The 26,650-nt window shown below is 36.0% G+C and overlaps 2 protein-coding genes across 2 annotated transcripts in view; both read left to right on the forward strand.

Moving 5' to 3' along the window:
- LOC127528849 (uncharacterized) overlaps positions 1–26,650 on the forward strand; it is a 479,443-nt gene that overhangs the window by 285,507 nt on the left and 167,286 nt on the right. The window lies entirely within an intron of this gene.
- The window catches only part of LOC114644974 (kinesin-like protein KIF24), a 109,276-nt gene that overhangs the window by 21,409 nt on the left and 61,217 nt on the right, over positions 1–26,650 (forward strand). The window contains exons 2-9 of the mRNA XM_028792943.2: positions 2,003–2,619; positions 3,696–3,891; positions 4,193–4,290; positions 5,003–5,218; positions 6,433–6,520; positions 14,222–14,343; positions 15,886–15,991; positions 18,871–18,942. Of these exons, the coding sequence (XP_028648776.2) occupies positions 2,033–2,619; positions 3,696–3,891; positions 4,193–4,290; positions 5,003–5,218; positions 6,433–6,520; positions 14,222–14,343; positions 15,886–15,991; positions 18,871–18,942 (1,485 nt within the window). The 5' untranslated portion in view covers positions 2,003–2,032. The remainder of the gene's footprint in view (positions 1–2,002; positions 2,620–3,695; positions 3,892–4,192; positions 4,291–5,002; positions 5,219–6,432; positions 6,521–14,221; positions 14,344–15,885; positions 15,992–18,870; positions 18,943–26,650) is intronic.

The following is a 26,650-nucleotide window of genomic DNA, read 5'->3' on the forward strand; positions in this document are numbered from 1 at the left end:
GGTTGTTAACAAACGCAGATGTGACTGGTGAGAACTTAGAGAAGGAGCTGGATGGAGTGGGAAAACAGGAAGAGGTATAAACATGATGTATTTATGTTAGTTGAATTATTTAGATCTTTAATTTTGTTACGGAAAAAGTGGAGGAATTCCTCACAGACTTCAGTAGAAGAGGTAGTTGGGCCAGATGTGGGTTCGATTAGTTTATTAACTATAGAAAACAAACCCTTGGGTTATCGTGGCCACTTTCTATTATTCTACCATAATGGGTGTTCTTGGCAGCAGTTAGTGCTTCTCTGTAAGCTGTTTGGTGGTCAGAGAAAGCCTGGATTTGAACAGTGAGGCCAGTCTTGCGTGACATTCTTTCAAGGCATCGGCCAGCTGCTTTCATAGATCGCAATTCTGAATTATACCAAGGCGCTGAACGCTTAAAGGAAACCTCCTTATGTTTTAAAGGTGCTGTTTTATCTAATGCTGAATGTAGGGCTATGTTATAGTGGTCAACAAGACTATCTAGTGTTGATGGAATAGATGCACACAGTAAAAGATCAGAAATGGATCCAGAAAGGATAGAGGGACAGATATTTTTAAGGTTTCTGTAAGAAATTTGTCATTTACAGATAAGAGGAGAGAGAGATAATGAGACAGTGAAAGTACTGCTTTATGGTCAGAGTCCAAATCCGTGTTGTAAATGTTGGCATTTACAAAAAAGGTAGTGAATATGAACAATTTTACACAATTTTATCATTTTTAAAATATTTTCTATGTCATCTGTGCTGAACAAATCTGCGCTGACTGTTGGCACTTTTTTTCTTTTCCTTTTATTGCCCAGAATGGGCCAATTGTAATGAAAACTATGTGCATTTTAAGGTGTGAGGGTTTTTTACTCTAAATGTCTACAGCACACAACATATCCTGCTCCAACAACAATGTGGTTGTAATGAATGCCTTCAACACTGCATTCAAAAATCTCAAACACTGGGCTTTGTTATTTTCTACCAGCCATATTGATCTCTGATTCCATCTCAGGTACATACAATTTATAGACAGAATTTTGCACCTGCAGGCCTGAATAGATATAAAAAATAAGAAAATAGATTTTTACTGTGTTCTGTCAGATGTGACCATGAAAATCACAGGGGTTTAGGAAGAACAGGGTTCTTAGGGTTGAATCAGTGTGCAGACCCCACCTAGCTGTATTGAAGGAAACAGAAAAACAAGCATGTAGTATGAAGGTTAGAGGCATTGAGACTTGAATATCCTAAGGCATTATATTTATATCTTGCTACTTTTAACTATTGTTTTGGTCAGTTTAGCATTTCTATTGTTACTATATAATTATTTAATAATTTCACAAATGCAAGGTTAAAATATCAAGAAAATATTCACAGCACAGTCTTTTCTTTTTATTCAGTTTTATTAAATGAAGGAGATTAACATCAAATATTCAAAACAGAACAAAAGAACCAAAATTTGGTATCGATGACTATAACAAAACATAACTACTAAGATGAAAGTTCACAATCAAAAATTCAAAATTCGAAAATACCAAACAAAATTCATGTTCCAGACAAATCCCAAAAAAAGGCAAAATGGTCAAAGGTTGCGAGCTGCAGCAGGTGCCTTATATAGGATTCTCAGGTTACTACAGATGGAATTAATGCAACACTTGAGAGTTCTTAATTAGATAGATAGATAGATACTTTATTACCAAGGTTAGGGTAAATCAGCAAGGTTTAAATATAGAATCAAATAAAAGCATTATAATGATTAAACAAAGCTAAAATTCTTATAGTATTAAGTAGATAAATAACATGCACATTAAGATTAATATTTAGCCTCTGTGACTTTTCCCTTTCTGTATGCACTAAATATGTGTACTTGTCCTCGTAATATGAATATTTTTTAGGAAGAAAAGGCAATAATGAAACAGTTGATATATGCTACCCTATTTTAATGTAATGTTTCAAAATATAACAATTTCTGTATTCATGTCTTTTTCTAGAGTAACCACTCACTTGGTGACTTGGAGAAGATGGCATCCTGCCTGTATGAGTGTCTTTGTGAAGCAGGCTTGCAGAAGTATTTCACTCGGTTCACCAACATGGGTGTGAAGCATCCTCAGGAGCTTTCAAGAATCACCATGCTTGACTATCCACAGCTGGGTATACATGACATTAAAGACTGTACAAGACTTTTTCAGCTAGTACAGATGATAAAAGCTTTACAAGCAGATGATGGGAAAAGGGACCCAACAAGGTCTAGGTCTAATCCTTGTCGTCAACTAGACTTCAGTATCTCTCCAGAGCGAAATACAGTGAAGTCTCAAGGATGCTTTATCTCTTCCTCCTTCTCCTCTTCATCCTCATCCTTAGCTTCTTCCTCCTCGTCAAAGAAAAATAAACAGAATTGCAGGAAAACCTGTCATGATCAGTACTCACCAAGTGACAGTCTGGAAAGCAGACCAATACTAAAGGAATTGGCACAGGATGTTAATTTAAATGAACATTTTCCAAGTAGAACTTGCATGATGAGCCCTAATGTCTCAAACAAAGTTTTGCATTTGAAGAAATTGGTACATACTACAGGATACAACTATGGTGTCCCCCATGCATCCCCCAGGTAGTAACCATTCTTAGTATAAGGACAAGAATGCTTTGAGATAATACAGCTTATTATCAATGTCCTTTTTGTTACTTTTTGCTTTATAAATTTTTAAATAGTAAACTAGGTATGCAGCTTGTTAGTGAGATGCATCTTAAAATCCATGGTAATTGCTTATGTCTCTTTTAAACCCTCCAGCCGTTTATAGTATGAAACTGCATTTGGTAATTTTTAAATAAACTTTCCATTATGAAAACTGTTTTTGAAGCTGTCCTGTCAATATGTTTAGAATTGTGAGTGTGTGTGTGGGGGGTGGAATGTAGTTCTCATTTAGGCTCAGATATTCATGAGCTTCATTTTGGTTAATTTTAGCTATCTGTAGTGAAGCAAATGACATCCCCTGATCTTTACAAAAGTGCATTACTTTCCAGGTGTTTTAGCTGCAATGAAAGAGAAATGTGGGGGTTCAAATTGGACATTGTACAACATATGTAAATACTAAAACTACACTAATAATTATTTATCCAATTCTCATTGTTTTATATCTCTCTCTATTCTGATATACCTAATCACTTAGTAAATTACTATAATACTTTATTCTATTTTTTGTTTGTCTGACATTGAGCTTTACATAGTTTTATAGTCTGTCAGGCTATCCATGCAAAGGAATGACTATCACAGTAAGCCAATTTTAATAAGAGGTATTTGGCTTTTCAGAAACAGTTGAAGTTGTATCTCTTTTACTACATACAGTGGAATTGTTACACACATTAATAAATGAAATCATAAAGAGTCGCTCAAATATTACTAATATTAAGAGAATAATGTTTTAACATGTTAAATTAAGTCAAAATTACTAAAAAAAGCTATTATTTGATCAACAAAATGTGTGTATAGGTTTGGAAGCCAATTGGTTTCTTCATATTTCTGTTAATTTAGCTTTGGTCTATTGAGAATGAAAAAACGTGATTTTTAAATCGGTTAAATTAATTTTATTCATACAAAAACTTTTTTGCTTTTTCCATCATTTTATGGAGCTGTCATTTTGTTTTTGTTATTGATGAGAACTAATTTCTATGAAAATTTTATTTTAGGAAAGTCAAGTCACATCAAAATCAATGTGAAGATCAAATGGAATGCCAAAAGATTCGCGTATGCATCAGGAAAAGGCCCTTGGGAGTGCAAGAAGTGCATCGGGGAGAGACCGATATAATTAGCACTCTAGACAAAAAATCTGTTTTGATCCATGAAATGAAGGAAGCAGTTGATCTCACAGAATACCTCTTACAGGTCTTTTTTTTACATTTCTAATTTAAATGTTTAAATGTTTTAAAAGCAAATATTGATCAATTAAAGGGGCATAACAAATTAAATAACACACCCTACTCTTTTTGGACCAGTGGGACAATTTGGTTATCCTCCTCTGCTTCAAATGTAGTATATGTCATGCCTTACAATTAGGATTTACAGATAAAAAGCCTGATGTTTTCAAAGTTAACTATAGAAAATTGGAGGATCTGTCACAACTTTGAGTTTACAAGATGATGCAGTCTTTTTTTAAATGTACTTTATTTATTTATTTTTTTTTCAGCATGAATTTCACTTTGATGAAGTATTTGATGAAACCTGTACTAATCAAGATGTATATATGAAGACAACCTTTCCCCTGATCCAGCATGTTTTTAAAGGGTATGCACCCTGTTACCTCTTAATGCTTTTGCAAGAAGAGCCATCCATCCTCTACTGATTTGACCACTTCATGGTTATGGAGAGTGACTGTCTTTGCTTCAATGTGCTTAAGGCAGAGGCAATCCGGAATAGGGTCCCAGGCCAGTACAATACTCATTCGTGCTAATTTAGATTTGGCATTTAACATGTACATCTTTCCAGTATGGGAGGAAATCCCATGAAGACATGGGAATGATATGTAGAATATTTGACCCTGGCAGTGCCTAGACTTGAATTCAAAACCAAGACCATGGGTCTTTGATGCACAGGGCAAACCACTGTGCCACCATGCTGCCTTTCTAAACGGTCCCCTTGTTTTTAAGTAAAGAATATCATTGCATATAAATGTAATGATCTTTTTTAATTGATGGTTGCTTTTAAACCATCTTTAACTTTTTTACCTTTTTATTGAGAACCTAACTGTTATCAATCAGGATTCAGTGATTCATTTTATGATATCACCATCTAAAATAATTTTACCTTGAGAAACAACACATTTTACATATGTGCAATAATAGACGTTAAGTATGAAGTAGTGTTTTAAAGTTACAGCCAAACAGTTATAAGAGCAAAATTCTTCTCTTGATTCATGGTATTAGGCCACTTTTGCAAGATGTATAAGAGTTATTTCAGTAAACATTCTTCACTTTGAGTTTTTTTTTTCCTCTTACAGAGGGAAAGCTACATGTTTTGCATATGGTCAGACAGGTGCTGGAAAAACGCACACCATGATTGGGACACGGCAAAAACCAGGGCTGTATGCATTGGCTGCAAGGGACATCTTCCAGCTGTTAGACAGATCTCAGCTATGTCAGAAATTTCATGTCTATATCAGCTTCTTTGAGATTTACTGTGGGCAGCTGTATGACCTCCTTAATAGAAAGAAACGGTATGTATCTCTCCTTCTAAAAAACATTGTCAGACCAATATTATAAATTTAGTATGAATATTGCAACATGATGAGCTGTTCATGTATTGCTGGATAGTGAAAGGCACATATCCATGCCTCTGATTTTGGCACAAACAAGCGAAAAAAGGCTAAAACGGAGAGAGTCAACTGTGAAAAGAAGTTATCCTGAGAGTGTGAAGCCTGATTAATGACTAGAGGTAAAGATAGCTATACTCTGCCTTCAGAATCTAGCAGCCCAAGTTTACATCCAGCAGCTCTGAGTGATGGGTATGGTATGAACTAATTTCTTACTAGTGACGCATGTTTTGTATCAGTCGTGTGTTCAGTACTACCGTCTCATCCTGAAGACAAGACAGAAATACACTGGTGAGTTCCTGATTATAGTAATGGTCTTCACAAGGAATAGTGAGTGAAATGTGTAATTCACAATTAATTCTCCTCGAAATACAAAGGTTGCAAGATTACCCACATTGTATCATGTAGTGCTAGTTCCTTAAGTTCCAGTACTGTAGTGATTCACTGTGGCTTCAGAGGAAGCAGTGACTGGTATATTCCCATGCCCTAGCAATATAGGCAATGTTTAAATGCCTTGAAAAAGTGATAGTGGGGGGTGGTTTCATTTGATGTTTGAAAACATTTACTTGTAATAGCTGCCTTTGCTGGGAATTTTTTATTTTAACTAGGGGTCGCGGGATGTGAAAGTGTCTTTCTGAGAAAATCGTTTCTTGTCTCTGGGTAAAAAGTCTGGTCTCGTCCCAGGATCGTTTTTATTATAATAGAGAGATAAGACCTAAGTACACAGACTTAAGATTTTCTATTTTGTTCTTGTCTCTTTTCTGTGTTTTTTTTTTTCCCATAATCCTCCTTATATTTTGAGAATTGATTTTATTAGTATGTAGGGTTCTTGATGCTGCCTGCGGACTCCATTTTAATATTATAAATTAGAAGCAGTATAAGCCAAATTACACAACATTATTTGTGTAAAATGCAATATAGTTTATTTTTTCTTTACCTCCAATTAAGTATTTTTTTACTGTTTGACTCCTATCTGTTAAAGTGTAAAAGTTGGATTACTGAACAATATTTGATAATTCTTTTGCTGGTGAATAATTTTATATATTTAGTGAAAACAAATATTAAATATGTATACTAATTTTTCAAATGTATTATTTTCACTAACCCTTACTTTGCAGATTGTTTGCCAGAGAAGATGGAAATCATGTTGTTCAAATTGTAGGACTACGTGAGGAAAAGGTTGCAAGTGCTGACATGCTTCTAGAGGTGATAATGGTTTCCTTACTTCCACATGTTGCTTGGATTAAACTGTACTGAAGATCTTGCTGCAATAAAAATAAATAAATAAAAGTAATAATGGTTTTGAATAAAACAAAATAGTACAAGACATTAGGAGGAGAAAAAATCATTATATCAAAAGAACAAAACAAATTATTTAATTTTTATCATTTTATTGTCAATGTGCATGAGCAAATTTAATTATTATTGTAAATAATTACTGTAAAAAATAAAAGAAAAAAGGAAGACTGTGTTCTTGGAAAAGAACTCTTGGTTTGTTATACTGATGTAGAGAATCGGGACTGCTTTTCGCTATCTTTTTTTATTGATGAGCATTTACTGCAGTGTTTCTGGAATCTGACGTACAATTTTTATTTTGTTATAACTTTTGCTCCTAAAATTTGGTCTTGGTTACTAGTGACTTTTCTGCCTTCTAGAAGAGATTTGGCTTTTTTTAAGGCTGTTAGTTAAATAATTTAACTTTTTGTCTAAATACAGTACAAAGTGCTAAGAGTGCTAAAGTTTAAATTTAGAAACATTTTAATTAAATAAAGCCAGCAGTGAGGTGATTTTAGGTAAAAGTCCAGGCTGTTTCAAAAAGCTGAAGAGTTGGAGAGAATGAGAGTAATAAACATGTAGAAGAAAATGAGAAACCATGAAAATTTAGACTCATCTTGAAATGTTTTTTCATATGTGTGATGAAAAGACGGCTAATTGGAAATTTCCACATAGACAGCGCTTGCTTAATGTTATAAGGTAGCTTGAGGCATTTGAATGTTCTTGTCCACACTAAAAACCACATAGTGAACTTCTAATGGGGCATGTTCAAATCGTGATCTATGAGCATTGGATACATTTTATCCACAACTAATGGGAAAATGTATCGGATAGCACTAGTAGTATTTGTGTAAAATATATTTAGCAGATGAGAAAGGAGTAGGGCATATAATAACTATAATAACTTGGTAATTTTCTTTAAAAGTGGATTGCTTGATATTTTAATTTAGCAAATATACTAGATGTCCACATTTGTGAGAGATTAGAACTGTTCCAACACTTCAGTATTATTTTACTTGAATGAAGAAGGCCTCTCTTGCAGTCAATATGTAATTGTAAGAACATGAAGACTAGAATAATGTGTAAATATTTTACTGTATGTAGCCTTGTGTTAAATTACAAAAAGATTAATTATCCTGAAGTGTGAAAACATTACTATCAGCAGCAGTTTATGAGCCTTAATTTAGAGCTGGAATTTTTGTAGTGTACAAAGAATATATAAAGTATGTAGATAAGAGGTAAATGCTCCATATAGGGTGAAATTATAGCTAATTAAAGCTAAAGTTGCCTGTCTGAGACAGTGAAGTCGTGTGTGGTATCTGTATGGAATGATGTTTTCCAGTATTCTCATTAGTTTTGCATGATCACCCAGAGACTAAAAACTTCAATTTTAAACACTTTGTTGAAATGAAGAAATAGGCAAGGAAAAGAAACAAAGTAGCACATAATATATGGTTTTATAAACAAAAAAAAAATAAAAAAATAAGGACAGGAATCGATGACTCAATCATGCCAGAATATGTGAAAGAAACTATCTAGAATTCCATGGATACATACAACACAGAGTGAATCTGATGTAAAACCTCATTTTCATTTGTGGAATTTAAGATGTATAGTTTTTTTGCACAAAACAACGGCATCAATATTGATGATTTGGATTTGTGTAGCAATTGCAATGTTTGGAAGAAAAGGAAGGATTTTAAGGCTACTTTATATAATAAATGGTTAAAGAGATTTTTTTTTTTGTGATGATAATTTAGTGTTAAAACAGTGCAAGTGTGTTTAAAATAAGTAAATAAATAAATAAATAAATAAAATGTAACCACAGACAGATGGTGTGGATTTTCATAGCCAACTAAAGCTGTAAATAAAAAGGAATAGGGAAAAATGTTCATGAGAGTAAAAAAAAGATGTACAGTCCCATGCTATCTAAAAATATAACGCATTACAAATGGTTTCTACTTAAGCCATTTCAATATACATACCCTAGACATCTTATATTTACATTCATTTGGCTGATGCCTTTATCCAAAGCGACTTGCACCATTTGAGATGCAATTGGTTACATTTGTAAACAAACCAGAGGAAGAAGGCAAACATAATTTTTGGCAGAGCAAGTAAACTATGCTTTACTCTGGGTTTACTTCTATTTCATATAAATGTAGTAATCATTGGATTATGTTTGAATACAGAAATAGTGAGAAAGGGTGAGGGTTACAGATTTTTAAAAGTTTAAACATCACACAAAGCTTATCTTACTGTCTGTGTGATTGGTAAGAAGTGGAAGGCAGAGTTCATTTAATGTGAAGATGACGTAGACCTGTTCATTCTGTATCAGTGTTTCAAATCCATGAAGTAAACTCCATACCTGTGCAGTACCTGTTGGCAGTAGCAGATTTACAAGTTTGGCACCCCAGGCATAAATCTTTAAGGGCCACCTCCATTTTAAGATCCCTACATCAGATTGCCCTTAGCTTTGACAAAGCTGCTATTGGGGGCTAAAATTTAATGTCCTTCAACTCTGAATTACACCAGTTCAAAGGAAAGTTTTTGAAATTTTGAATGACAATGAGAGGGGGCATTTTTAGTCAGACTTAAACCTATCTTTGAAAATAGTCAACTAAGGTCTTTATAAACTATAGTCTATCATGATTTTCATTCTTGCTAGATCGGAGGTTGAATTTAATTTTTTTTGTTATGGAAGATATATATTGTTACATCTCATGGTGAGTTCAGGTAGTATGACATTTTGTGTACTGCAGATAGCTTGCTTATACCTCTAATTTTCAACGCTATTTTATTTCTGGGCAGGTTTCATTAGACTGAGTGGCAAAAGCAGATGGGGGAACTAGAGATTTGGGTGAATATGCAATTCTGAAAAAGTGATGACGGTACAATTAAAAGTAAATGTGTAATTTCAGCATTGAAATGTGGACTGTATTCATTCATGTTACTGCCCGAGGAAATAAGTTACATCATCCTAGCTGACTTGGCAACAGAAATAATTCACACTGTATCAATTTCTTAATTGTGAATAATTTAAAATTCTTGTCACTTCAAACAGTAAAACATACTTCTATTAGCATGTTGCACTCATGGAAATTTCAATCCTGAACCTTCTCTAATCAAATATTAATGACTTTAAATATAAACCCACAATCTGAACAGTTCTGCCCTTATCTTATTGCCACCAACAACCCTGTTACTAACAGCAGCAGCTCTCTGTTATCCAAACCAGACATTCTTATGTGTGTTTTTTAGGGGTTGGGGGGTTTGTTGTTTATTTTTATTAGAATATTTTTTTCATTATATATATTTTTAAACCTCTGCAAAATTTTAATTTACCCTTGTGGACAAATAAAAGTATGATCTAATCTAACGTAAACTACTGATTGAATCAACTCGGCTAATTACATGAGTTCTATAACTTTTTGTTGCACCATTGTTTGGTGTGTCATAGTAATAAGGTGTAGTTGTTAATGGAATATACAAGTTTCTATATTCTCTGTATGTTAAATTTATTAGGGTTTGTGTAGATTTTTCTATTTACTATAACATTTAAATACTTTGCTATTCAAATGTGAATTAAATTCAGTAGGACTGCATATTATAACTTTTTTTTTTCATTGTTGCTTTCTGCAAATCCTTCTTTAAGAAATTACAAGTAATTTAGATTTGGGCGGTTGACCATGCACATATTTTAACACTGTCTTCAGTAATGTATTTTACAGTTCTGAAAATACCAACCATTAATTTATTTATTTTTTCACAAGTTACAGTGCATCTGGAAAGTATTCACAGCGCATCACTTTTTCCACATTTTGTTATGTTACAGCCTTATTCCAAAATGGATTAAATTAATTTTTTTCCTCAGAATTCTACACACAACACCCCATAATGACAACGTGAAAAAAGTTTATTTGAGGTTTTTGCAAATTTATTAAAAATAAAAAAACTGAGAAATCACATGTACATCACGGTTTCTTGATTTTAAACAGTAATGCCATGGTCTACTTCTTAACCTTTATCTATCGTACTCAGTGCCCAGCATGCCGTAATGTATAGTATCAAAAGTCAAAGTATGTAATTGCTGTTAACATAACAGGTCACTATTTTACATAATAAGTTATCATTAGCTATCTTTGTGCTTTTGTACTTTTTATAGTATTTAGTAATTTCAGAAGATTCCACATTTAATGTTTCTGTATATAATATATATATATATATATATATATATATATATATATATATATAATCTCCATATTACTAACCGAGAATGCTAAACCGGATGGACGCAGGGACATCCGGCCATGGGCCGTAGCCGCAAAAAGACGTACTGCGCAGGCGCCCCAAGAAATGAGGCGCCACGAGAGGCGGCCGAGACCACAGAAAAAAGGAGTGAGCACAGAAAAAAGGAGTCAAAGAAATGAGGCCCCGTGACCACAGAAAAAAGGAGTCGGCACAGAAAAAAGGAGTCAAACGCAGGCGACGCACAGCGCCACACGAAACCCATTGCACACGAAACTAGCACACAAAAAAAAAGAAGCCGCTCGCACCCACCTGCAAGCCCCCCCCCCACCTACAGGCACCGGACGGGAAAGACACAAAGAGGACGATTCAACAAGCCCCTGGCACACAAAAAAAAAGAACCCAAAACCACCCCACCCACCCTACAAGCAACAGACGGGACACACACAAAGAGGAGGATTCAACAAGCCCCTGGCACACAAAAAGAAAGAAGACGCTCGCGCCCCACCAATCCTACCCACCTCCCACTCAGACGCCGAAAAAGCACACAGCGCCGTACGAATCCCATTGCACACGAAATGGGACCCACACAAACAGGAGGATTTAACAAGCTCCTAACGCACCAAAAAAAAGAAGCCGTGACCGCCACACCAGGCCCATTAGAGACGAGGCATGGCACACGAAACGTTCACAACAACGACGAATCAGACCCACAAACACACTAACATCAATAAGAAGTGACACCCAAAGCCCCATTTCTAAAGGAACCGTCCATATTAAACATACGTCATCTCAACACCTTCACACTAGGCAGCATAGGTGGATCTCCTTACAATAAAGCACTATTAACCGTTCAACTGCAGAAAAGGCTCCATATTAACAGTGAGTGCGATCCTCCTTATTACTTATCCATATTTCGCATGCTGAGGAACAAACAAGTCATGAATACACGCTCACGGGTACAAAACGATTCGGCTCGGATAACGGGACCAAACACACGAACCCGCATGAAACAACAAAATACACGGCGGCGCATCTGCATTACATCCTACAATAGTTCATTTGATTTTGCATCTACCGGAGTAAATATCAGGTCACCAAAAGGCAATGACCCATACTGCTTTCGCGTATGTGGACAAATATTACATCGCATTGGAACAATGCACCCTGAAACAAATCAAGAACGCAAATATGCACAAATCATGTCGGCACCTACAAAGCGCTTCTGAAACCGCGGAAGAAAAAATGTCTCGGCTCCAAAAACACATGTCACTCCTTATTCCAAATACCGGTCACAATCACAGAAACATCGGTATCCACTATGACAATGCACAGTAACAATGCACGTGACATCCGTCTTGCCACACTATTAATTATAGATGAATGTACAATGGCATCCAGTCACTTACTCAACACCATTGATAAACTTCTACAAACGTTGATGAATAATAATATTCCCTTTGCGAGAAAGGTACTTTCATTAGGAGGAGATTTTAGACAGTCCTTAACTATTACTCCACTTACAATGCGCTCAGCTATTGTTCAGTCCACCTTAAAATACGCGGACAATTGGCATTGCGTTGATGAATAATAATAATCCCTTTGGAGTAAAGGTACTTTTATTAGGAGTAGATTTTAGACAGTGCTTACCTATTGCTCCACATGCCATGCGCTCAACTATTATTCAGTCCACCTTAAAATACGCGACGACGTCATATAAACAACACGAGACCGAACTACAATACCTATACAGGCGCGAGACCTGATTGGTGATAATACGAAGAAACGAAAAGTCCACATAGTAACAGTGAGTTCGATCCTACTTATTACTTATCCATATTCCTAATGATAAAGATCAAACAAGTCATCAATTCACGATCACGGATACAAAACTAGACGGCTCGAGTAACGGGACCACAAACACGTACCCGCATCAAACAAAAAAATTCACCTCGGCGCGCTTCTAACACTGCGGAACAAAAAATGTTACACGAACAATTGGCTTTGCTTTCTAAAGATACACTTGGTACAAAGCATGCGATTTCCAGATCCCGAATATAACAATGACTCTGATGACGACAATGAACATCTGAATTTCCCCTTAGAATATTTGAACACTATTAACCCAGCCGGATTACCACAACACAATCTTAGCCTTAAAAACGGAACAATAATCATGCTATTAAGAAACCTTAACACTAAACAGGGTTTATGCAATGGCACACGTTTAGTCGTCAACACCATGACACACAATGTTATTCAAGCAACAGTTCTTACAGGATCACATGCTAACAATACTGTTCTTATTCCTAGAATTGACCTTACGAGTTCTGACCTATAATTACCTTTTACATTGAAACGCCGACAGTTCCCCATTAAACCTGCATTTGCCATGACCATCAACAAATCACAAGGACAAACCATGGACAAGGTTGGCATCTACCTCTCTGAGCCCGTTTTTGGACATGGACAACTTTATGTTGCCTTCTCACGTGTTCGACGTTCATCTGTCGTTAAAGTTATAAATGCTCCATGCCAAGGAAGACTCATTCAAGGACAGGACACCATCTTTACTACTAATGTTGTGTACAAAGAAATATTCAAATAAACCATTACTCTGTGCCAAACACTGTATTTTTTGCTTTCTATATGCATCATCCACACCTGCACACTATTTTATATCTAATTCATACATCTCACTCTTTGTCATGCCCCAACGCCAGGGGTTGGCGAGCGAAGCGAGCAGGGGGCGGAGCCCCCTAGTATATATATAAAAAGGTTTTGAACTCTACTTAATAAATGTCTTGTCTGGTTGATTCATTTGCTTTTTAGCCTTTGTGGTCATAAGTCTTAATAGTTTTTATTATGTTGTCAGCTATTGATGAACAACTGTATACTACTGTTCTTTTTTTGTTGGGTTAAACATACCATATACAGTGTATTGTATGTATGTTATTGTTTAGTAGATGATACTGGATGCAACATTGCTGATTCCAAAGAAATAATTTCAGGCTTGGATAACTGCTATAATGAGTCTGCATATTTTTATATAGGTCATATGGTTTTTTTTCAGAGCTTTCTTTTTTCTTGCAGGCTTCATACTTGCTGTCAGATCAGGTGTTTTTATTTCTTTAGGGCAACTGCAACTGAACATGCCTGTGCACTGTACTAGGCAGGCAATCTATCTATATTGAGTTCTTGTTTTAAACAAATCGTTACCAGGATGAACTCCAGCTTCTCTTGACCAAGAATTAACTTTCAACCCCATTAAATTAATTTTCTTTTTATACTGAGTTAATTAAAAGCAATAGTTCTGCTCCAGCAAATGTTGCCTGGCTTACAAATTCTTAAGCTCATGCTGACAGAGAAAATGTTTCATTTTAGGCAATTTCGTGGGGAAACCAAGAACGCAGCAGAGGTGCTAGTGGAGTGAACACAGACTCCTCGCGCTCCCATGGCATTATTCAGATCCAGATAAAGGATCTTGCACGAAGAGTATTTGGAAGGTAATTGTAATGATTATTGTAGAGAATTTTTTTCACAGAATAAAAATTTGCATAATTTTTTTTTTTTTTAAATCATAATTATAAGAAATGTCTTAAATTTTACAGTGCTGCTATATAGATGTGAGTGGGCATCAATTTGAATTTGATGGACTAAGATGGGTTATAGGGGCTTCACGTAGCTTTTAAAGTTTCACATATATGGCAAAACATGACTAAGCATGAGATCTGACTGAGGTGTATCTGTTTCTATTGAATATTATTAAGATGCTTCTTCACCTTGTTTGAAATCCACCTGTGGTAAATTCAGTTAATTGGACACTATTAAGAAAGGCACATACCTGTCTAAGATCCTACAGTTGATGATGTGTTTCAGAGCAAAAATAAAACCATGAGGTAGAGGTATGTGCCCAAACAGCTTAGAGACAGGGTTGTGTTGAGACACAGATCCTGGGAGGGCTGCAGAAAATTTTTTTGCAGCGTTCAATGATCCCAAGGGTTTAGTGACCTCCATAATTCTTAAAGGAATGAAGTTTTGAACAAATATGACTCTTCCTACACCTAGCTGCCTGGCTAAACGGAGCAATTGGGGAAGAGGGCCTTGGTAGGAGAGATGACCAAGAACCCAACGATCACTCTGGTTGAGCTATGAGAGACTTCTTAAAGGATAACACCACTACAACACTCCAATAATTTGGACTTTGTGGCAGAGTGGCTAGATGACACATGAATGCCTTCTTGGAGTGTGTAAAAAGGCACTAAAGGACTCTTGAACTATGAAAAAACAAGTTTCTGTGTTCTGGTAAAACCAAGATTTAACTTTGTGGCCTAGATTCTAAGCATCCTGTCTGGAGGGAACCCGGCTTAGCTCATCAACTGTGTAATACCATTCCACCAATTAAGCATGTTGAGTGCAGCATTATGCTGTGGGGTTGTATTTCATTGGTAGGGACTGGGAGACTAGTCAGTATTGAGGGAAAGCTGAACAAAGCAGAGTACAGAGATGTCCTTAATGGAAACATGCTTCAGAGCATGCCACCTCAGACTGGGCCAAAGGTTCAAGTTCCAACAGGACAAAAACCCTAAGCACAAAGGAAAGACAACACAGGAGCGGCTTAGGGTCAACTCTGCCAATGTTCCTGACTGGCCCAGCCAAAGTCCAGACTTGAATCCAGTTGAACACCTTTGGAGAGACCTAAACATAAGTCTCCATTGACAGTTTTCATCCAGCTTGACAGAGCTTCAGAGGATCTAAAGAAGACTGGCAGAAAATCCCCAAATACAGTTATGATTTTGGCTTAAGGCTGCAATATTACAAAATATGGTAAAAAAAAAAAAAGGAATGGGCTTGAAAACTTTCTGAAGGCACTGTATACTTTTTAATTGGTATGGTCTTTATTGTATGCTATTGGTTGGCAATATTTTTTTATGACAGTGATAAGGTTTTTGTAATTTAATTGACAAGAGAAAGACGGGAATTAGGCAAGAGAATTAAGCTTTGCTGCATTTAATGTGGATCTTCTCTGAATTATATTTCATCTGTAGGATTTCTTTCATTGACTTGGCGGGCAGTGAACGTGCAGCAGATACCAGAGACCCTGATAAAGTGACCAAGATGGAAGGAGCTGAAATTAATCAAAGTCTTCTTGCTGTATGTTACTATAATTGTTTTGTTTTTTAAACCTAAAATAAGATGCTGAAGACATTATTCAAAATGTTATACTAAGGAGAAATATTTGCATTATATCATTACTGGAAACTCAACAGCTGCACAGTCTTTTTGCAAACAGTTTGTTTCTAGCTGTTCCCAAAGATGGTTGATAGGGCTGAGACCCAGACATTGTGCAGACTGTTGAATATATGAAGACTCACTGTCACAATCCTGGAACCATTCAGTGATAATACATGCCTTATGACATAGTGAATAATCATACTTGAAGTGTTCTTATTACTAAACTGCAGCCATGAAAGGCTGAACTTGATGTTGATCTATTCCTTGCTGTTTTACACTGGCTGTTAGGTAACCTAATGTGCTTCAGGAAAGCATTCCCCTTGCCATCACACTACCATTACTGGCCTGAACTGTTGACACCAAAGAGGGTGGCTGCAAGGGCTAATTTGTCTTTCTTCAAATACTGATTCTTCCAAGTTATGTGAAGCAACTTTTTTCGACCCCTCAGTTCTAGTTTTGATGCTTTTTTTTACCAACTACAAACATGTTTTCTTGGTTTTCAACAGTAGCATCAATACCCTGAGTGGTAAGTGCTAGGTGAAAGTGTTAGGAGGACGTAGAGTTGGCCTTATTCACAATAACCAGGCATATTTGATATTTATTCATTTTTATCAATGTCACTAATAATTCCTGAATTGATTTCATTACCCCTTGTTAATATAACTACTGTTTGGGCAGTATATAAACAAAGAGAACTGAGAAAAGTATTTTGGTTATAGCTGGTATGTTTAATCAGCATACTTAAGCTAAACCATATCATTAAGTGAAAAAGTGGTGAGTTCCTTCCACATAAAATACTGTGTTGTGTCAAGTCATCACAGTTGTGCTCTCCCCTCAGTGTGTTCTGGTTGAATGATGACTTACAACCTATTCTGGGGAGATTTGTTGTCTGGAGACTGGAAGGAATGACAGAACTTCCTCTTGTTTCAAAACACGAACAGAAACCTTAGTGGAGCTGAAAGGCAACCCTCTTCTCCACAGTAAGGTCATTCCAATATGTTTCCATAAGGCACTTGCCAGTTTCAGATGTTTGATAATGCATATATATTAGAAATATTTAACCTTTTATAGCATTACTGCACAGATAAAAATCATACAGTGCCCTTCCTGATGTTTTGGACAAAGACCCATTTTTGCCTTGATTTTATTTGCATACACTTCAATCAGGGTACCATAATTTTCTGTACAATTGACATCGCAGGTGTTTGAGATAACACAGGTGTGCTTCATTGCTTGATTAGTGCACACATAACATACAGTACCTAGGCTTAGTTCTGCCTACAGACCTACATTGTTCAACATGAGGACAAGAACTTGCCAATGAAAGTTAAAGTAGCCATTGTAAGGCTGAAAAACAAGAATAAAACCATTAGAGACATCTGTAAAACGTTAGTATTATGTAAATCAACTGTCTGGAATATCATTAAGAGGGAAGAAGACACTGGTGAGCTTAGTAGTTGCAAAGAGACTGGTAAGCTGAGGGAGACCTCCACTGCTGATGACAGAAGAATCCTCACTATGGTGAAAAAATCGCTTGTCCAACAGATCGGAAGCAGTCTTCAGGAGGCAGATGTGTATGTGTCAGAGACTATTATTCGCAATAGACTTCATGCACAGAAATACAGAGGCCATTCTGCAGAATGCAAACCACTAATTAGCCACAAAAACAGAATGGCCGTATTACATTTTGTGAAAAAGTACTTAAAAGAGCCTGTATAATTCTGGGAAACAGTCTTGTGGACAGACAAGACAGAGATTAAACTGTATCATAGTGATGGCAAGAGGAAAGTGTGAAGATAACAAGGAACTACCCAAGATCCAAAGCATACCACCTATTATGTTAAACCTAGTGGTTGGGGTATTATGGCTTCCACAGGTACTGGCACACTTATGTTTATTGATGATGTAACAGCTGACAGCAATGGCACAAAGAATTGTGAGATGTATAGAAACATTTTATATGCTAAAGTTCCAGTAAATGCCTCCAAACTCATTGGAAAATTCTTAAAAGGCCTAGCCAGTCACCCAGTTTAAATCCAATTGAGCATGCCTTTTGTATGCTGAAGAAATAACAAGCAGGAGCTGAAGATGGCTGCATTAGAGGCTTGGCAGAGCATCATCAGAGAAGATACTCAGCACCTGGTCACGTCTTTGAATTGCAGACTTCAAACAGTCATTGCATGCAAAGGATTTGCAACAAAGTACTAAATATGACTGCTTTAATATTCCTAACATTGCTGTATCTGAAAAATTATGGTGCCCTGAAATAGGGTACCATGTATAAAAAGTGTTGTAATTTCCACATGGTGTGACCAAAATGTTTGCAAATACCCTTTAAATTAAAGGTCTGCAATGTGCTTTTTAATTATGTCTAAATTGTTTGTTTGTTTTGTAATTTTAAACTGTGAAGCAGAAGGGTAAATCAAGAAAAAATGAGACTGTCACAAATATTATGGAGGACCACTGTATGTGAATAGAAAAACTGAACAAAAATAAATTGCAAATGCTTTGGTGTGTGATGTGTGCAACCTTGCATTTTCAGTTTGTTACAGTATTGATTTTTATATCTGCATCCCGTCTTAAAAAAATAATGTATCTTGTGCAATTTTTTAAAAATTAGATTCATTGTGGTGTTGTTTTATAATGAGCATCCACATTGAAATTTGCAAATTAAAGATACATTCAAGTTGAGTGTTTATAATAAAATTTTTATAAGCTAAAAATGTTGCTGACACGTAGTCATTTTGGATTATTGCAACTTTGTGTTTAATAACAGAGCTGTCTTGTTTTTTATTTAGTTGAAAGAGTGCATCCGGGCCCTTGATCAGGAGCATACTCACACACCATTCAGACAGAGTAAACTCACCCAGGTAAATGTATGGTGTTGGTGATCACAGCAGTGATTATAGGCACCTGTTAAACTATATGACACCTTTTTAATAAATGTGTTTTCATGTATTGGGTGCCCTGATTGATTATTGTGATGACCAATTTTCTGTGATGAATAATTGCAAATATTGTTGATTGAAATTTGTTAATCTTCATTCTTAATGAATAGTTTTAGTTGTATTTTAAAGTTACCTTTTGCAGATTGTTTCATCTTAAAATGTCTGTGTTTTGATGGGGAGTTTTGTTTTGACTGACGAAAAAAAATGCAAATTTGAATTGAACCTGCTCACATCATATCTCTCTTTATTTTGCACTTTCTTTGCCTTTCACTGTCTGTCGTACATATCTCTGTACTTTGTCACTTGCATTTGTGTACCTGCTCTGTCCCTATTCTCTATCTCTTCCTCTCTTATTATATGGTGCATTGTAATTCTTTAAAGTTACCACAGAAGCTTATTTAAATAATGTATTTTTCATTTAATGTATTTGTGAAATTGTTTTCATTTATTCTTGGTCTTTTGACCTTTTGACAGAACCCCAAGTTTGTTAATTAATCAGCCTATTAAACATGTTAATACTTGATATATACTTCTATACAGACAATTCTTTTAAGATGTTAAGTTTCTCAAAAAATGCAAAATTGCTTCATTGCAAAATAGATTATGCAAAGTTAAAGGGAGGAAATGTCAACCAGAATCTGCCATTGCTGATAAGGTAATATTCAAAAGTTTCACAGAGTTTCAATACCAAAAGCTGTCATTCACCATAAATGGACTTTGTTAGCGGTTATAATATAAGCTAGAAATGAACTGAATTAAAGTTGCATCAAGATGAAAATAAAGCTGTAATAACCACTATTAAGAAGCAGTGACAACATGGTCCTAAAGAAAAATCACAAAATTGAAATAACTGACAGTTTAGTATTAGTTAAATTAACCAGAGGTTTATAAGAATGAACCATCACTTTTTTGTCAGTTAGTTGGTAACTGAGACACTGTTGGTTAGATTTTGCTATGACACTATTGGAGTTATAAGAAATGGGTCTAAGTAAGAGTAAGTGGAATATCTAACATGTATGTGATGACAGAGCATATTTGCACATCCCATTTGAATAAACCTTGGCGTTGTATCACTGCAAAAAAAAAAACGGATGTTAATGTAGTATTTTAGTATACTGTATAGAATAGATATAGGCTGGCTGAAGAACACCCTCCATCTTCTAGACACTTTAATTTATTACAATGTGTAATACAACTGAGCATGTGATATATTTGCAAATTACATTTGAATAAACTGCCAAGAGTATGGAACCCCTTAATATTTGTTTTATTTTGAAAAAGTGATCTACACGTTTTAAGGGGCATTATGGAAAAAATCAAAACTGATCAATTAGTTTCTTTAGAATGTAATGGAATTAGAATTTGCACAGAATTTTTTCATGGCCCTGGCTTATAAGATGGTTTAGACTTCCTAGAGCCTTCTTGTTGGGGTTATATGCTGAAATGAAGCCTACAGTACGTTACAGAGACCATTGCAAAGAAATCACATGATCCCTATTTTAACAACATTAGGTTATTTGGCAACAGGCACTTTTCATTGTGAACAGGCTGGCTGGTCAGGAATCTTGCAGTTATCCCTAATCTTTTTCATGCCATCTGTATGGAATGGTAGAATAATGCTGCTGCTTCAATTCATCAAGTTTCCTTACAGTCTGGGTAAGCAAGCCAAGATCAAAGGGCATTTTGCAGCGATTGCTAATTTTCCTAATGTAATTGGTGCTAGTTACTGCACACATGGTGATAACGGCACCATCACAGAATGAATTGTCTTTTGTAAACAGAAAAAACTTTCATTCATTTAATATTCATCTAATATGTCATGCTCAGATGTGTCTGACTAATGTTTCAAGTTGGCCCAATTAGAGCCATAATCCCTTTTTTTAAATCAAGTAGTAATGTGAGTTGTGTGTAATGGTTGAGATCTTGGTAAGCAAGTCTATATGATAAAATTACAATTATGTTTAGTACATGGATGTGCAGGACTGTAGTAACTACATGGGGATAAAATTGATGAGCCACAGCATGAAGTTTTGAGAAAGAGTAGTGGAAGATCAGGTAAGAAGGGAGGTTATGATTAGTGAGCAGCAGTATGGTTTCATGCCAAGAAAGAGCACCATAGTGATTTGGAAATTGTAAAAAGAGAAGTGCCTTTAAGGCTGAAATCTAACAAATCACCAGGATCAGATAACTGTTTTCCTTGGGTGCTTAAAGAGGTTGGTGAATGAATACATAAACCCTTAAAGCATATTTTTAGAAAGTCATTGTGTAATGGGGTAATTCCTAAGGACTATAGGAAAATAGCAAATATTATCACATTTTATAAAAAGGATGATCAAGTAGATTCAAAGTAACTATAGGCCAGTAACCTTAACCTGCATCATAAACAAATTATTGGAAGGAACAGTTAAGGAAAAGACTGGGCAGAACGTGGGAAGAACAGTGTTAGATTGTTAGAGGAAAATCAACATGGGTTCAGACTAGGGTCTGACCAATGTAGTTTTTTAAGACCAATAGCATGATGATTACTTAAGATTACAGGAAATACTGTAAGCACCTTTTTAAGGGATTAACAAATGAATCCGCATACACACACACACACACATACACACAATATATAAATATATATCTAAATATAATATAGCATAAGAGATGTATGCATTAATAAAATAAACTGAAATATGTTAATCTGCGTGTATCTGTCTATATATAATATGTACTACTTAATGTAGATTATTATTGCTATGCAATCTGGACTTTACTGCAACAGCAACTTTTTACTTTCTGTGGAAGCTAAAGAAATCCAGCCTTTCTCCTCAGATTCTGTTGAACTTTTACCGCTGCACTGTTGAGGGCATATTGACTAACTGCGTTATAGTGTGGTATGTCAACTGCTCCGTAGCTGACAGGAAGACCCTGCAACGGGTAGTAAAAAATGCCCAGCATATCATCATCATCATCCTGCTGCTGACTATCACTGACCTGCAGCATACATGGTGTCTGCAACAGGCTTGCAGCATCATCAAGGATGCCTCACACCCCACCCCAATCATACACTGTTGACCCTCCTTCCATTAGAAGTGCCACAGGAGCCTTTAGTCCCATACCAGAAGTCTGAGAAACAGTTTTTTTCATAACACCATCACCATTCTGAACTCTCAACTCTTAATAGCTGGCCTTTTTAAATATCAATTAGTTCTGACTGTACCTTTACCTGTTTACATATATTTATTCTGTACATAAAAGTATTTCGTATCTATATTTATTCATTTATTTATTCATGTTCCTGTACTTACTCATCAGTATTAATATCTGTATACTCTTCCTTAGATATACTACTATCTGTAAATTCAAATCTATACTAATAAAATGCAAAGCCCTCACTGACTCACTCATCACTAATTCTCCAACTTCCCGTTTAGGTAGAAGGCTGAAATTTGGCAGGCTCATTCCTTACAGCTTACTTACAAAAGTTAAGCAGGTTTCATTTCGAAATTCTACACGTAAAGGTCATAACGGTCGACAACGTCCACCATGTTAAACTTTATTTATGGCCCCATCTTCATGAAATTTGGTAGGCGGCTTCCCTGTGCTAACCGAAACCGATGTACATACTGATTTCAGTGGTATGACGCCACTGTCAGCCGCCATATTGAACTTTCCAATGGTCTTTGTTACTTATTAGCCCATCTTCAAGAAATTTGGTACGCGGGTTCCCAACACTAACTGAATCCTACTTACGTACATATATACGTCCATAGCCTGCAGCTCGGTCGCCATGTGAGGCGGCGTTGGGTCCCCCATCCCCATGCCTCCCACGTAGTTGGCTGCCTGCCTGTAAAAGGCCGTCCGTCGCTCCGGTCTCTTCATTCCCTTCCTTGTGTCGCCATGGTATTCATGTCTCCCTGCTGATAACTGCAGCCTTTTTATTTAATCCACGGCTTCTCCGCTGTTTTATTGTTTGTTTATTACGATTATTGTTATTGTGTAGGTATTTTAGACTTAGTTTACATTGTTCAGGTACCCATTTCCTTTATCGTTCCAACCGTACCCCCATTAACATGTCTATTGAAGTGATCACCATCGATCAAAGAACTGTCACTTACCGAGTGGTTTCCATGCCAGGAGATGGCGACTGCCTTTTCCATTCTCTGTGTTACATATTGCACGGCCATATCAGGCTCACTGTTGATATCCGGTGGAACATTGTGTCTTATGTATTGAATGACTGGAACAGGTTCAAGGTGTAGACTGATGACGGTACAGGAGATAATTATACTACACAGGAGCCCTATAAGAGTGAAATGCTTAAGCCCTTCACCCATGGTTCTGCATGTGAGTTGATGGCTGCTGCTGAATTGTTCGGTTGTCGCTTTCAAGTGTACCAAAATGGGCAAATATTTTACACCTTTCGACAACCGCCAATGCCTCTTAAATATCTTAGATTCACAGGTGACGATTTGAGTAGTGGACACTTTGATGTTTACGAATGTTTAAACTCTCAAAAGCTGGACGCGAAGTTATCAATGAAACCCATTTCAATTCAAACGCCTCCAATTTCCAGTAAGGCTCTGCTTCGCAATGACAATAAGTCTCAGGGACAGACCCTACAAAAGGCTGGCATTGATTTGAGGCAAGATTACTTTTCCATGGCCAACTATACGTTGCATGCTAAAGAGTAAGCTCGGCGCACAGCTTGGTCATATTACAACCGGTGGGCCGAACTGACAACGTGGTATACAAAGAGATCCTTAATAAATAATTATTGGTATATTTTCCCTCAGTTTAAAAAGGTTTACTTTTCTTCTTAATAAAAATTTTAAAGCAGTACTTCGCCGATGCGAAGCGCGGGTATTTTGCTAGTATTATATCTATTCATCTACTATTTGCACTTTCTGGTTAGATGTTAAACTGCATTTCATTGTAACTGTACAATGACAATAAAGTTGAATCTAATCTTAAGATGTCATGCGTCACATCCCAAGTGGAGCCAGGCTAGTTGCATTACCCAGATTGCGACCTACTGTGCATTACTGTCAGTACTTTACAGGTCTGTTGTTAAATGTTCTCCATTTCAATACAAACCCTGGAAAAATTGTGGAATCACTACACTTGGAGGATGCTTATTTTTTCTGTTTTACTTTGTTGCAGAAAAACAAATCCCAGATATGACACAAAACTGTTTTATTTAACAGCTGAACATTCTGGCAAAAAAAAAAAAAGCATACCTCTCAAAAAAATTAAAGGAAATTGTTGCAATTTGTGGCAGATTTTTTTGTTCATACCAAGTAGTGGAAACAATTATGGAATCTTTAACCCAAAAAATTACAACTAGTACTCTGTTGCCCCTCCTCTGGCTTTTATAACAGCTTGAATTCTTTGAGTAATGGACTTGGAAAAAATATTCATCAGTCAGGTTCCATCTTTCTTGTCCAGCAGATGACAGATCAGCTTTGCAGGATGGAGCCTTGTCATTGACCATTTGTGTTCAATTTCCACCATACATTTTCAATCTGATTGAGATCAGGACTGTTTGCTGGCCAAGTCACTGAGTTGATATGCCTTTCCTGAAGAAAAGTTTTAATGCTCTTTGCTCTATGGCAATAAGCATTATCATCCTAAAAAATTACTATGTCACCAAACCTACTTTTTTTTTTTTTTAATTTTTATTTTATTAATTTTCATTGTAATCATTCCATACAAACAGATCAATTTATAACCCAACAAATTTGAAGACAAATCAAACCCCACCCCTGAGAAGGAGAGCTTAGCTAAAGGAAAATTGCTTTAAGCTTTTTAATAAGGCAACATTAGACAAAAGAAGGGGAGAAGTAAATATCTATATAAATAAGAGATGGAGAAGGGAGTTAAATGCAATAATAGTTAATTCTCTTATTCGAAAATAATATTGATTAAATCCTGCCAAGTTTTGAAAAAATTTTGTACAGATCCTCTAACTGAAAATTTGATTTTTTCCAATTTCAAATAATATAAAACATCAGTTTCCCACTGACTTATCAGAGGAGAATTAGGATTCTTCCAATTTAACAAAATAAGTCTGCGTGCCAAGAGTGTAGTGAATGCAATCACCGTTTGTTTGTCCTTCTCCAATTCAAGTCCATCTGGAAGGACACCAAACACAGCTGTTAGTGGGTTAGGAGGGATTGTGATACTAAGGCTGTCTGAGAGGCACTTAAAAATTTTTGTCCAAAATGATGTTAGTTTGGTGCAGGCCCAGAACATGTGACCCAGTGAGGCAGGAGCTTGGTTGCAGCGCTCGCAGGTTGGATCCTGGCCTGGAAACATTTTGGACAGTTTTAAGCGAGACAGATGAGCTCGATATATAATTTTTAGTTGAATAATTCTATGCTTTGCGCATATAGAACTCGAGTGAATTCTCTGCTTTGCTACCTTCCACTCCTTTTCTGATATATTGATTAAGAGATCTTCTTCCCAATGTCCTCTTGGATCTTTGAAAGGTAGGGACTCTAATAAGATTTTATATATTGCGGAAATAGTGTTTGTTTCCTCGGAATTGAGCAGTATTTTTTCCAGCATTGTGGAGGGTGCAAGGTGGGGGAAATCGGGCAATTTCTGTTTAACAAAATTTCTAATTTGAAGATAGTAAAAGAAATGTGTAGCTGGGAAGTTAAATTTTGAACGTAATTGTTCAAAAGATGTAAATATGTTGTCTATATAAAGATCTCTGAGCATTTTAATCCCAAAACTTTTCCAGGTATTAAAAACTGGATATACTTGCGAAGGTTGAAAGAGGTGGTTCCCTTGCAGAGGTGCCACTGATAAAAGGTTTTCCATCTTAAAATGCTTCCTAATTTGGTTCCATATTCTGAGTGAGTAAAGCACAATTGGGTTATTAGTATATTTGCGATAACTTTCATTTATTGGAGAGCAGAGCAGGGAATATAAAGAAGTACTACAGGATTTTACTTCTATTGCAGACCAAGCCTGTGTATGTGCATTTATTTGTGTCCAGGTTTTTATGGCTTGTATGTTTGCTGCCCAGTAATAAAACTGAAAATTAGGTAAAGCCATGCCACCTTCTGCCTGAGGTCTTTGTAGGGTCGCTCTTCGGATACGTGGGTGTTTTGAGTTCCAAATGAATGAGGTTATTATTGAATCTAACTGTTTAAAAAACGATTTATTGATATATATTGAAATGTTTTGAAATAAAAAGAGAAGTTTAGGAAGGATATTCATCTTAACGATGTTAATTCTTCCGGCTAGAGTGAGATGAAGGGTTGACCATCTATGCAAGTCTTGCTTAATTTTTTCCATACAGACGCCAAAATTTTGTTGATAAAGAGCTTTATGTTTACTTGTGATATTTACCCCTAGGTATTTAAACTGATCTGCTATGGTAAAAGGTAGGGTGTCTAATTTATTATTATATGCTTGTGAGTTCACTGGAAAGAGTATACTTTTATTCAGATTAATTCTAAGACCAGATATCTTTTGAAATTCTGTTAGTGCTGTTAAAACAGCAGGGACAGTGTTTTCTGGGTCCGATATATATATAAGACCATATCATCTGCATATCATCTGCATATAAAGAAATTTTCTGTTCCAGTCCTTCTCTGACAATCCCCTTTATCTGATGAGAATTTCGGCAGTG

The sequence above is a fragment of the Erpetoichthys calabaricus genome, chromosome 7 (genome assembly GCF_900747795.2).
Source record: "Erpetoichthys calabaricus chromosome 7, fErpCal1.3, whole genome shotgun sequence".
NCBI classification, from domain to species: domain Eukaryota; kingdom Metazoa; phylum Chordata; class Cladistia; order Polypteriformes; family Polypteridae; genus Erpetoichthys; species Erpetoichthys calabaricus.